A 12,753-nucleotide genomic window follows, 5' to 3' on the forward strand; every position below is an offset into this window, starting at 1 on the left:
GTCAATAAAACATGGGAAGACAATCTAACTGACCTATATAAATGAAGTCATTATAAGGTTGCTTAAAAGTTGGTGGGTCCAATTTCAGCATCTTGAAATGCTGGTAGTATTTTGTTCCTTGCGTCCCTATGCAAACCTACGCCCTTGGTTGAATGTTGATAGCCTCTCCATTCAAAATGAATTGGATGGCTAATCAAGCTAATTTTGGGAGGATGACTTTACATTCATACAAACACAAAATCTGACTAATTTGCATTTCTTTTATTTACATGCATTTCAATAAAAAATCTATTATTCACAGTTTGGTCTCAAAAGCTTTCATTTCTCAGTTTTCTTGAAGTTCATCAGCATCCTTAACTCATTGGCTGCCATTGACTTGGATAGACGTCCATTGAGAATCTATTTGAAGTGGGAGGGTTGACAGCAAAAAACAGTCATTCACTGCCACCCTCCCACTTCAAATGGATTGGACGTCTACTACCGATAAACTCATTTAATTTCACGGCAGAAGGGCGATTAATCACCACGCGATTGGACGTCTACCGTCGTCAATGGCATTTAAAGAGTTAATCTTGGAAAACGTTAATGTTAAATTTCAGTCCTTGGCCCGGTACTGCCTGATGAGCCTTCGTCTCTGAGAGGTCTTCCTCAGCAGGTGCCGGAAGTCGTAGGGGTTGTCGTCGGCACGATTGTCAGCGGACAACGTTGGAAGTGATCGACTGCAAATACACACACAAAAATCACTGCAGTAATGATTGACAAGTATCTTAAGTTTTTCTTGTTATGAACTTAGTCAAGTTCAACCCCATAGACGGCGATAGTTCTGTGACGCCATAGCCGTTTAGTTTTTTGAGACTCTTTCAGTCAGCTGATCGTCGCCTCCGCCAGCTGGCTGCCTCCCCTCCCAACGTGACATAAGCTGATCGACGCCGGATGGACGGACAGCGTCGTCGCCGCTGATTGGCCACGAAAAAAGGACGCCAAGCTTGAAAAGTCAGAAGCTGTCAACTGACAGCTGAGGTCGCATTTGACAGCATTCGTGCTGCGGTCCTCCTAGCAAGCTGTTTGCTCGCCATTCACTCTCATGAGCGTTTGATGGCTACTTTGTCACACTCCCGCTTTTTCGGTGAGGTTTTTTGTGTTTTGCCATTATTGGATAATTTTTGTTCAACACTGTAAATAAGAGCACTGAAGCAGTAGGGGTAAGCTGCCATTTCTGTTCAACCCGTTTTCTCCTGTTTTGTTTAGTGTAAGAAGCTAGGGTAGTGGCTGTCTTTTTGTTATTTCCTTTTTACAGGTTAGGGTCCTTTTGTTCATTGTTTTGGCCTGGGCTTACCCTGAAGTCACGCTTCTTCCACATTTTGTTTATTTTGTTCATTGAGAGTTTGACTGTGTAAATAAATTTGTGCCACTTGTGAACTTGTGCGGCTCGTTTTATGTTACGCCCTTAGCGAGCCGTCCGTAGGACGTAACAGTTCTTAAAAACAGAATGAGCAGGAACACGAGCACAGTCTTCATGACGCCTGCCATCGCAAAGGATCGACGTCTATCGCCGTCAATGGCGGCCTGTAGGTTAACAGTATGTTGGAGAGGAAGACTACACTTAACAGGAGTATGAGTAGCCGCCGGCGTCGCCGCTCTGATGACTCTCCCGTAATGAGCTCGGCTTGAAATCTCCACCTAAACGCGCGTGCCATCTGCACGCTCATTTATTGGATGGCCTCGGGGATGTTTTTTCCTCCCAAAAAGACTCCACGCATAATTGTACAAATTGTTTTACGATAAGACTGATGAATTGTTTGGTTTATTAAAATGACCTTGAAGGTTTTCCTCCTCTGGATGAGTTTTCCTAGAGTTTTTTGTAGTAAATACCTGATGTGTTTGGCAGGTTTGGACTCCGGTTTAGGTTCTTCGGGTAGCCCGGTTTCAGGTTCTGGTCTGGCGTCCACGGACCGTCTCCGGTCCTCAGACAATTGAGGCGAAACGCCACTTTGGAGTGATGTCTCGAGGTCGGGCGTGGATTTGCTGGTGGGCAGAGCCTGGTAGTAGTGCTGGTCCACGTCCACCAGCTTACCTGGACTACAAGGACGCACAAGTTGAGCTCAAAAGGCAGTTTATTTCAAATCACTTCATTTTGACTAAACACTGGCTTTTGTAAAATTCCATCACATTGTGAAGACATGAATTGTCCACTCTGCCCTCTACGTGACCTATGCATTTTCCAGAGAGCAATCAATAAGTTTCACACTTTAGCAGTGAGCATTGATCCTGCAATCAGCTTCAAGGACATAAAGAAGTCCGAGCATTTTTTCCTGGTTTTATATCACATTGATGATAATCATCATGATAACCTATTGTCTTATCAGAAGCATCCCAGTGATTGACAGACAATACCAAACTACAGTGCTGGCCAAAAGTATCGGCACCCCTGCAATTCTGTCAGATAATGCTCAATTTCTCCCAGAAAATGATTGCAATTACAAATGCTTTGGTAGTAATATCTTTATTGATTTTGCTTGCAATGAAAAAACACAAAAGAGAATGGGGAAAAAATTAAATCATTATCATTTTATACAAAACTCCAAAAATGGGCCAGACAAAAGTATTGGCACCCTTTGAAAAATCATGTGATGCTTCTCTAATTTGTGTAATTAACAGCACATGTTACTTACTTGTGGCACATAACTGGTGGGGGGAATAACTAAATAACACTTGGAGCCAGTTAAAATGGATTAAACTTGACTCAACCTCTGTGTGTACCACATTGAGAATTGAGAAAAAGAAGAACAAAGAACTGTCTGACGACTTGAGAAGCAAAATTGTGAGGAAGCATGGGCAATCTCAAATGTACAAGTCCATCTCCACCAACCTGAATGTTCCTGTGTCTACCGTGCGCAGTGTCATCAATAAGGGTAAAGCCCACAGCACTGTGGCTAACCTCCCTAAATGTGGACGGAAAAGAAAAATTGACGTGAGATTCCAACAAAGGTTGTGCGGATGGTGGATAAAGAACCTCGACTAACATCCAAACAAGTTCAACCTGTCCCACAGTCCAAGGGTACGACAGTGTCAACCCGTACTATCCTTCGGCATCTGAATGAAAAGGAACTCTATGGTAGGATACCCAGGAAGACCCCACTTCTTAGCCAGAGACATAAAAAAGCCAGGCTGGAGTTTGCCAGAATTTACCTGAGAAAGCCAAAAATATTTTGGAAGAATGTTCTCCGGTCAGGTGAGACAAAAGTGGAGCTCTTTGGGAAAAGGCATCAACATAGGGTTTACAGGGAAAAAAAACCTGAGGCCTTAAAAGAAAAGAACACGGTCCCCACAGTCAAACATGGCGGAGGTTCCATGATGTTTTGGGGTTGCTTTGCTACCTCTGGCACTGGACTGCTTGACTGTGCGTATGGCATTATGGAAGTCTGAAGACTACCAACAAATTTTGCAGCATTATGTAGGGGCCCAGTGTGAGAAAGCTGGGTCTCCCTCAGAGGTCATGGGTCTTCCAGCAGGTCAATGACCCAAACCACACTTCAAAAAGCACTACAAGAAAATGGTTTGATAGAAAGCACTGGAGACTTCTAAAGTAGCCAGACCTGAATCCCATAGAACACCTGTGGAGAGATCTGAAAATGGCAGTTTGGAGAAGGCAACCTTCCGGAAGCGGTTGTTCACAGTTATTTTGTCTAAAGGTTGTGCTACCAAGTATTAGGCTGAGGGTGCCAATACTTTTGTCTGGCTCATTTTTGGAGTTTTGTGGTACCAAGTATTAGGCTGAGGGTGTCAATATTTTTGTCCGGCCCATTTTTGGAGTTTTGTGTAAAATGATAATTTTTCTCATTCTCTTGTGTTTTTTTCATCGCAAGCAAAGTAAATGAAGATATTACTACCAAAGCCTTCATTTCTGGGAGAAATTGAGCATTAACCAACAGAATGGCAGGGGTGCCAATACTTTTGGCCAGCAGTGCATCTTCTTGACACGCATCGCTTTCACGACGCGTTGCGGGTGGAGAGGCTGTGAAATGCACTTACTCTTCTTTCCTTGGCTTGCGTTTGTCATCCTGGACAGAGCGCTGAAAATAAGGGAGGACACGTCAGCCGTCATCACCTGCCACTTCAAACCTTTGTTTTGCTCGCGCTATAAAGTTGAGCAATGAGTGGAGAAAATACAGCCGGCGTGGAAGGAGAGTGCAGCTATTTTTAGCCTAAAAACGTTTGCCTTCCAGCTCCTTAAGCTATTTTATTCTAATAGAGTGCCGCTCTAATGCCTTTTATAATTGGCGCGCCGCTAGAGTGTGGATTTTCAAGCAATTTTATGGGGTTTTTACATTAGATTTTCAGTTAGTTCCTTGGTTTTTGTGGTCAGAAAATCTAGAAGATGTTGAATGTTCAGACCAATTTTTTTTTAATATCCAATTCGTGGATTCTGGTAGGTTTCAGTGAAAATAAAATACTGCTTTTCCTGCTGAGTGTGTATTATTTTCAGTGTTGGGCACGTTACTTTAAAAAATTAGTTATAAGTACTCACTACGTCTTCCAAAATAACTGAGTTAGTAACTGAATTACTCTATTGTAAAAGTAACTAGTTACCAGGGAAAGTAACTATTTCCGTTACTTTAAAAACAAGTTGTTGTATGTCAAAGAATTTGAAATTTTCGGAGCAGTATTCGAGTCAGTTGAATAGAGAAGGTAGTTGTGTTATAGAACCTTGTAATATTTATTGCACCTCACCAGCAACAGATTTATCCTACACTTGAAGGGCAACAAAAATAAACAGATTTGAATTGCTTACCACAGATGTCAACAAAAGCTTTGCCCCAGGACATAAATTACACTTTAGATGCACGTTCTTTCCCTTAATTTCCACCAACTTGAAATAGTGTTTCTATCTCCCTACCTCGTAAAGGACAAATTTTCCTCTGAATGCTCTGCCATCATATCCCTCTGCATCTGTTTTGCGTGTGTGTGTTTGCCGCACGCGCTGTTCCGGTTTGTGTGTGAAAACACCTGAAGTACGTGCGCTATTAGGCTCGAGTGTTTACGTCACAGAATAGGGGATCACGTGAGATTTGACAACAACGCAGCCATACTGGAAGCAGGTCTGGCTCGCGGGACATTAAACTTTACCTTGCCAGTTCGATAAAGAGACAAACTCGTTACTAAGGCGAAGAACAGATATGTGATCAAACTTAAGGATGTGAACAATGTTGACCCTTACGAGCGAGCCGAAGACAAATGGAGTAAAGATGTCGACGGGCTTCCACAATTACGCGAAATTGACATTCTGCTGTATTTATTTATTATTTATTATTTATTTATATTTACTGAAAAAAATAACGCCGTTATTCCCAACACTACAAAGTTGGCATTATCTTGTAGACGTTACAATATGTTCTCGTCCGTCTATCGTCATTCGAAATTGTTGTAAACCTTTATTTTTGGACTAAAACTTTTTTAATTTTACAGATGAAAATATTTTTGGTAACTTTCGACTAAAACTAGACATAATTCAGAAGTATTTTCATCGAAAAGACGGACAAAAATTAAAGTCCGAAAAAGAAAAGCCTAACTATGACACAATAAATGTACATTTTTAATAGAAAAATATCCGATTTGTCAGATCTACAATGTAGCAGGAATTGTTTCAGGTCATTTAACAGGCAATAAGAACTTCGTCAAAAACTTTTAAAGACATTAAAAAATGAAACATTCAAATTTTCAAAATTAAAACAAAAAAAACTTCCATGCCACTCACATGTATCAACGTGTAGTAGGTAGAGTCCTCAGGGGTGTTGAGGGTCTTTGGCTGTAGAGTGCGGCGGGGGGGTCGAGACAGTCTCTTGTCGGCTGGAGAGGAGGACGCAAAGATGCTTGACAAATAAATCGCTGTCGCGTGTTGACAAAAACTCACCACACAGAACGCAATGACCACACGATACCAAAGTTGGAGGCTATTACACAGAAATTTAAATTCCAAGCAAAACAAGAATCAAAGTCCCTGTAATAATCATTCTTCCCTTATTGGCATAAATTACGCAGCGAGAGATGAAAATATAATTGCAGCCGAGCACAGGTTTGACCCCAGCGCGACCTACGAGTCATCGAGCTGACCTCTATACACACAGCAATTTAACCTTCAGGCCTCAACGCCGCTTTGAATTTTCCAACAGAGTTTGCCACTCAATGACTGACACACTAACCCAGGATTGTCCCGATCACATATTTTTCCACCCGATTTTGAGGATCTGCCGATATCGCGTATCGTTCCCGTTCCTCGGCAGTTGCACAAACAGCACATCCCAATTAGACATGTGCCAATTACCGGTTTCAAGGTTTACCGTGGTATGAAAACGTCACGGTTTCCGCAAAAAAATTCCGTCATACCGCCCTAACGGTATTATCCATTTTTTTAAGTCCCAAAAATAGTGAACACTGTCATGAACGTTTCCCGCCAGCTACGAGAGTTAACTCCAGCGTGTTTACTGTGTTTAACAGTGGTAAAAAGTGGTGTTTTTTTTTTTTTCTCTCTGGCAACTGTTTGTGTTGAGAGAGACCCCGTGAGGCCGGTGGCTGCCGAGGAGGCAATACCCCCAATATGATTTTGCATTTATACAAAATTAAAGGTTACTGAATACTGTCATGAACGTTTCCCACCAGCTACGAGAGTTAACTCCATCATGTTTAGTGTGTCTAGCGGTGGTAAAACTGTGTTGAGAAAAAGAGTGTGTGTATATAATGTATAGGGCTGCAGTTATCGAATATTTTAGTAATCGAGTATTCGACTGAAAATTCTATCGATTAATCCAGTAATCGGATAGAACATATATATTTTTAATGTAAAGAGCAATTATAAATATACAAGAAAAAACAAGACATTTCACCTTATATTGAACCATTTTCAGACAATGTTTTTATTTTCGTGGAACATTTTTGAAAACGGCTAACAATTGCATCTCAGATGTGACTAGAAAAAAAAAAAAAAAATCACGGCTTTCAATCAAAAAGCTTCTCGATCTTATAAAAAGAAATCTTATTTCCTACCTAAAAATGTTATTATGCCTGATAACATACATCACTTAAAAGTTAGGCATTTTTCCCATGTGTGTCAAGCTATTTTTAAGTTCTAGTTAATCAAGTTTTGACTTAATCTAAATTGTAAGTAGGGCTGCAACTATCGATTATTTTAGTAGTCAATTAATCGATTAACTAGTTTGTTCGAATAATTGAGTAATCGGATAGGGAACATGAAAAATTCAAATACCTGAGATGAGCCTCGAAAGGTATTAAAAAAGAATAATAAGGATCTATGTACAACAAAAGAACAATGGCTAACTTACATAGCATAGGTCCACTAGCTTAAATGCTATAAAACTAACTTTTTAAAAATAAAAAAAAATTAACAATGCTCTTAGCAATTGTTCAGATGCATATTCAAGCAAAAAAATGCTAAATAAACCTATAAATTAAATTACGAATGCGTTGAAAAATCATTAGCTCAAACAAAAACTTGGCTTATGTTGGTCTTAACATGGAGGAGCTGGATTCAGCTATGTGAAATGACGCAGACTAGAGGGCAGTGTATCTACTAGATCAATAAAACTAAATGCAAACACTTTCAAAATAAACCTTTACAATGCCACTTTAAACGAATACATATTCGTGTTGACCATGGGCAGCTAGGCGCTTCTCCGGCAACCGCTGGTTTGTCCGGCGGTCATTCTCCAGCTGCTTCCCCGGCAAACGAGCTCTTCTGCCCGCAGCAGGGGAACAACAAGCTGGCACTTGCTCACCGCCCGGCAGGAAGACAATCGACAACTCCACCGCCGTGTGAAATGACCCGGGGTAGTTTTGTGTGATTTTTCGCTTCGAAGGGCGAGAATAAGACTTTGAAACGTTACTCGGTTCGGGTTAGCATGTCGGCTAGCTGTAAGGCATCCTGTTTTGTTTACGCTCGCCAAAGCAGGGACATGACAAAAGCCGGACTAACTACGGTGGCATAAAATGTGCAAGAAATCGACAGTTTTGACCATTATGGAGTAATTTTGCCATGTCATACTGAATAAAGGTAGTTTTAATATTTTATATTCCCTTTAGCACAGGACTTATTTTTCATGACCATACTATTTATTTAGCGATTGGGGGAAAAATACTTTAAGATTAGAGAGATTGAAACAATGACATTTTGCGGCTCTCTCCGTCACATTTTCCTCATTCTGAATAATTCCCCCTTACTGAGCTGAATTCTAAATCAGAGGAAACCGTGACCCTGCCGATGTCATCCTTCTGTTGGGGACGCTAGAGCACTATAATGACAGGAAGGGGCTAAAAGGCAGATTAAAAGACGAATTTCTAGTCACCTGCGCTTTGCCAAATTGTTGTACATTGTTGAATCGTCTAAAAATATGATTCTAATTCACATAATAATGCTTTTTAAGAATTTTTTTATCCTGTCATACGCACTTTAAGGTTATGATACGTCAGAATCTCATACCGGCACATGCCTAATACAAATGTAAATGTATTTCTATAATAGAAATGGTCATTCTCACAGAACAAACAAATGAATCAAATCCATCCCAGGTGGAACGCTAACAATATTATTGAAAAGGTCACTCCGTATAGCCGCTAATTAAACCCTGACTGTAATTGTCAAGCAGCGTGTTGAAGCTTTGACGACCTTTCCCGCGGGGGCGTCGTGACGGCCGCTTTTATTGCGCAATGATGATGGAGTGGATTATTACCGGTGCGAATATGAAGCGGTTTAAAGAGGACCCCGGGCCATGCGGAGGGAAAAGTCAGTAAAGGGCATTTGGGGCAAATGAAAAGGACAAAATGTCTGCATAATATTAAAAAATTCCTTCCCTGAAATATCGCAGCGATGTTACTGTATTTTTCCGTATACTTGAACAATGAAAAAGAGTGCTTCGACTTATAATCTAATTGAAATGTGAGAAACCATCTCCTATTATTATTGAGGCGAACTTTCAGTTCCGCTTACCTTCCAAAAAAGCAATTACTTATTTTTGATGACACGCGGGATAGAGAAGCGCTTCCTGGCAGGCCACTTGACTTTCAGCGGCTCGCCGATCTAATCGAAACTCACGGGAGCGCCGCCGCAGATAATATCGCGTGGTTGGGCGCAAAAGGCGGAAATAAAGGCCGTGTGGAAATATCCTCCACCTCTACCGGGAGTGAAATCTAAACACCGACAAATCAAATCTCCACGTAAGAGCAGGAAATGACAGACGCATCTCGGGGAAGGATGAATGAGCTTGAGAAGGAAAAAATGCGGAAGGTAAAGAAATGGGCAAAATTTGCGTACAGTGCTGGCCAAAAGTATTGGCCCCCTTGCAATTCTGTCTGATACTGCTCAATTTCTCCCAGAAAATGATCACAATTACAAATACCTTGGTAGTAATAACTTCATTTGTTTATTATCATCATCATCGGTGTCATTGACAGTTACAAGATAGTGTTGTGATAAGATTTATTAACCCGAAGAAAAGACAAGGGCTTATCTTGCTTGCAATGAAAAAACACAAAAGTGAATGGAAAAAAAATAAATCATTATCATTTTATACACAACTCCAAAAATGGGCAGGACAAACGTATTGGCGCCCTTTTAAAAAATCGTGTGATGTTCCTCTAATTTGGGTAATTAACAGCACCTGTTACTTACCTTTGGCACATAACAGGTGGTGGCAATCACGAAATCACACGTGCAGCCAGTTAAAATGGATTAAAGTTGACTCAATCTCTGACCTGAGTCCTTGTGTGTACCACATTGAGCATGGAGAAAAGAAAGAAGACCAAAGAACTGTCTGAGGACTTGAGATTGCCCATGCTTCTTCACAATTTTGCTTCTCAAGGCTACAAGTCCATCACCAAAGACCTGAATGTTCCGGTCTCTACCGTGCGCAGTGTCATCAATCAGTGCAAAGCACATGGCACTGTGGCCAACCTCCCTAGATGTGGACGGAAAAGAAAAATCGACGAGAGATTTCAACGACTAACATCCAAAAAGGTTCAAGCTGTCCTGATAGTCCGAGGGTACAACAGTGTCAACCCCGTACTATCCGTCAGCTTCTGAATGCAAAAGGGACTCTATGGTAGGATAACCAGGAAGATCCCACTTCTGGCCCAGAGACATACAGAAGCCAGACTTGAGTTTGCCAAAACTGACCTGAGAAAGCCAAAAACGTTTTGGAAGAATGTTCTCTGGTCAGATGAGACAAAAGTAGAGCTTTATGGGAAAAGGCATCAACATAGAGTTTATAGAGAAAAAAAAACGAGGCCTTCAAAGAAAATTACACGGTCCCCACAAAGTAATATGGCGGAGGTTCCCTGATGTTTTGCGGTTGCTTTGCTACCTCTGGCACTGGACTGCTTGACCGTGTGCATGGCATTATGAAGACTACCAACAAATTTTGCAGCATAATGTGTGAGAAAGCTGGGTCTCCCTCAGAGGTCATGGGTCTTCCAGCAGGACAATGACCCAAAACACACTTCAAAAAGCACTAGAAAATGCTTTGAGAGAAAGCACTGGAGACTTCTAAAGTGGCCAGCAATGAGTCCAGACCGGAATCCCATAGAACGCCTGTGGAGAGATCTGAAAATGGCAGTTTGGAGAAGGCAACCTTCCGGAAGCGGTTGTTTGCAATTATTTTGTCTACAGGTTGTGCTACCAAGTATTAGGCTTGCCAGTGCCAGTACTTTTGTCCAGCCCATTTTTGGAGTTTTGTGTAAAATGATAATGATTTAAAAAATTTTTTCATTCTTTGTTTTTTCATTGCAAGCAAAATAAATGAAGATATTACTACCAAATCATTTGTAATTGCAATCATTTTCCAGGAGAAATTGACCATTATCTGATAAAATTCCAGGGGTGCCAATACTTTTGGCCAGCACTGTACGTGAATTTTGACCACAATCTGACTGCCAAATAGCAAAACGATCTCTTACGTGATTTGTGCATCTTGGGAGCGAAGCCGTTGACCGCTTTCTCCTTGACGAACAAGCCGTTCCTCTCTGGGTTTGATTGATGGACCTGAATGATCTCTGTCAACTTCTGCTGCAGCGCTACAAAGTTGTGAGATGTCTTGGCGATCTGAGGAGGACGGAGGGTGCGGAGGTTGAAAATTTGGGAGATCAAGTGAATCAATGTTTAAGCGGGTGACCTGTTTGGAGAAAGTCTCCAGCTGCTGGGCCTCCTCCTGCGCCCGCTGCTTGCTGGCCTTCATATTCTGGCGTTCCTTGTAGCCTCTAAAGTTGCTCTGGATCTTCACCGCGGCTGCTTGTTCTTCCAGTTTCTCATCTGCACATTCCATAGAGGCGTCCGAAACCTCTCCTAATTCCAGTTCGACGTCATTTGGAGATAAAGGTTCATCATTTGAGTCCTCTTCATCTTGCGTTTCTAAATTCTCGCAGAGCTCTGGCTCTTGGAGTTTTTCTGGGTTCTCCTCCATGTGGCTCGTGAAGTTTCTCTGAAGGACCACAGCAGCTCTAGTCTCCTCAACGTCTCCATCTTCCCGCTCGTCTGGTTCATTTAGGTTTCTTTCAGCTTCCTCTCGAAGTCTCTTCCTCTCTTTGTGACCTCTGAAGTTACTCTGCAGAACCACGGCGGCATTCGTTTCCTCCTGCAAGCTCGCGGAGACTGCGTCCTCCTCAGGCGGGAGGTCTTCCAACGCTTCAACTCCCATTTCTATGATCTCGTCGTCATCCGGCACCTGTGTGTGATCGCTGTCTTCGTTCTCCTCAGCTTCGTATGTATCTTCATCTTCCTCTTCGGGGCTTCTCGCTCCTTCGTCGTCTTCTCGTGCGCCTTCAGCTTCCGGCAGGTGCAGCTCAGCCCCGGCCAAGGTCTTCTGCCTCCGCTTAAACTTCTTCCTTTCCTGGTAACCTCGGAAGTTGCTCTGCAGGACCACGGCGGCTTTGGTTTCCTTTTCTTCCGCTCGAATTTCGTCTTCGGAAGCAGCAAGAAAGTCCCGGTTGATCTGGTCCGCCTCAGGCAGCTTCTCCTGGTCGGGCTTCAGAGCTTTCTCAGCTTTCTCCTTCTCCAAGGCTTCTCTAAACATAAGAAACGGTCATGGTAACGTTAGGTCGCCCCAAGCCCGAGACGAAGCCACCCAGCTTGTAATCATGACAATAACACATCTCATTGTCTGTCTTCTGAGATTGTTGGATCACTGGCTAAACATTGCATTTTGTGGTAAGCAGAATTCATGAAACCCGAATGCTTTTTGTACCGTTTTCTTTTGAAACTCTTCCTATCCTTGTGCCCTCGGTAGTGCGCTTGAATCTTGCGTGCCGCACTGTGCTTCCTCTCCACCAACTCCTTGTACTTTGTTTTGGCAAGATAACCTCTACATACTGACAAAGAGAGACAGTCAAAACGAGTTCCGCACATCCTCCTCATTCGTCAAGTTATCCTACTGGCTTGAAACTGGACGATGAATGCTTCCAGCTTTCTCTTCTTGTCATCATAGATGCTCTTTCGAACTTTGTAGCCTCTGTAAGCTGGCAGGGAAAGCAAAGTTGTGAATGACACAGCGGCGGTTATCAACAATACACTCGTGACTAACCTGACTGCAGCACCAGAGCGCTCCGTTCTCGCTCCTTCAAGAGCCGGCGGTAGCGTCTGGAACCTAGCCAGCCTCGTACGCAAGCCTGGAGCACCACGATGCGCTGCGTGGCTTGTTGCACCATCAGATTCAGATGTTCCACGTGGTAGTACTTAAGGAACACCTGGACAAA

At 42.5% G+C, this 12,753-nt stretch overlaps 1 protein-coding gene across 12 annotated transcripts in view; it reads right to left on the reverse strand.

Annotated features, from left to right (window-relative positions):
• Window positions 1-280: 280 nt before the first annotated feature.
• Window positions 281-12,753, reverse strand: part of myo3a (myosin IIIA) — a 65,410-nt gene continuing 52,937 nt past the window's right edge. For 11 of the 12 annotated variants that reach the window (XM_057824994.1, XM_057824988.1, XM_057824996.1 and 8 more), the window contains 9 exons: window positions 12,582-12,744; window positions 12,433-12,516; window positions 12,246-12,369; window positions 11,178-12,066; window positions 10,963-11,107; window positions 5,756-5,847; window positions 4,033-4,073; window positions 1,873-2,079; window positions 281-719 (listed from right to left, as the gene is read on the reverse strand). In XM_057824994.1, the coding sequence (XP_057680977.1) occupies window positions 596-719; window positions 1,873-2,079; window positions 4,033-4,073; window positions 5,756-5,847; window positions 10,963-11,107; window positions 11,178-12,066; window positions 12,246-12,369; window positions 12,433-12,516; window positions 12,582-12,744 (1,869 nt within the window). In that variant the 3' untranslated portion in view covers window positions 281-595. The remainder of the gene's footprint in view (window positions 720-1,872; window positions 2,080-4,032; window positions 4,074-5,755; window positions 5,848-10,962; window positions 11,108-11,177; window positions 12,067-12,245; window positions 12,370-12,432; window positions 12,517-12,581; window positions 12,745-12,753) is intronic. The other variant, XM_057824995.1, reaches the window with a different exon arrangement.

Source organism: Corythoichthys intestinalis, chromosome 20 (genome assembly GCF_030265065.1).
Source record: "Corythoichthys intestinalis isolate RoL2023-P3 chromosome 20, ASM3026506v1, whole genome shotgun sequence".
In the NCBI taxonomy this organism is placed as follows: Eukaryota; Metazoa; Chordata; class Actinopteri; order Syngnathiformes; family Syngnathidae; genus Corythoichthys; species Corythoichthys intestinalis.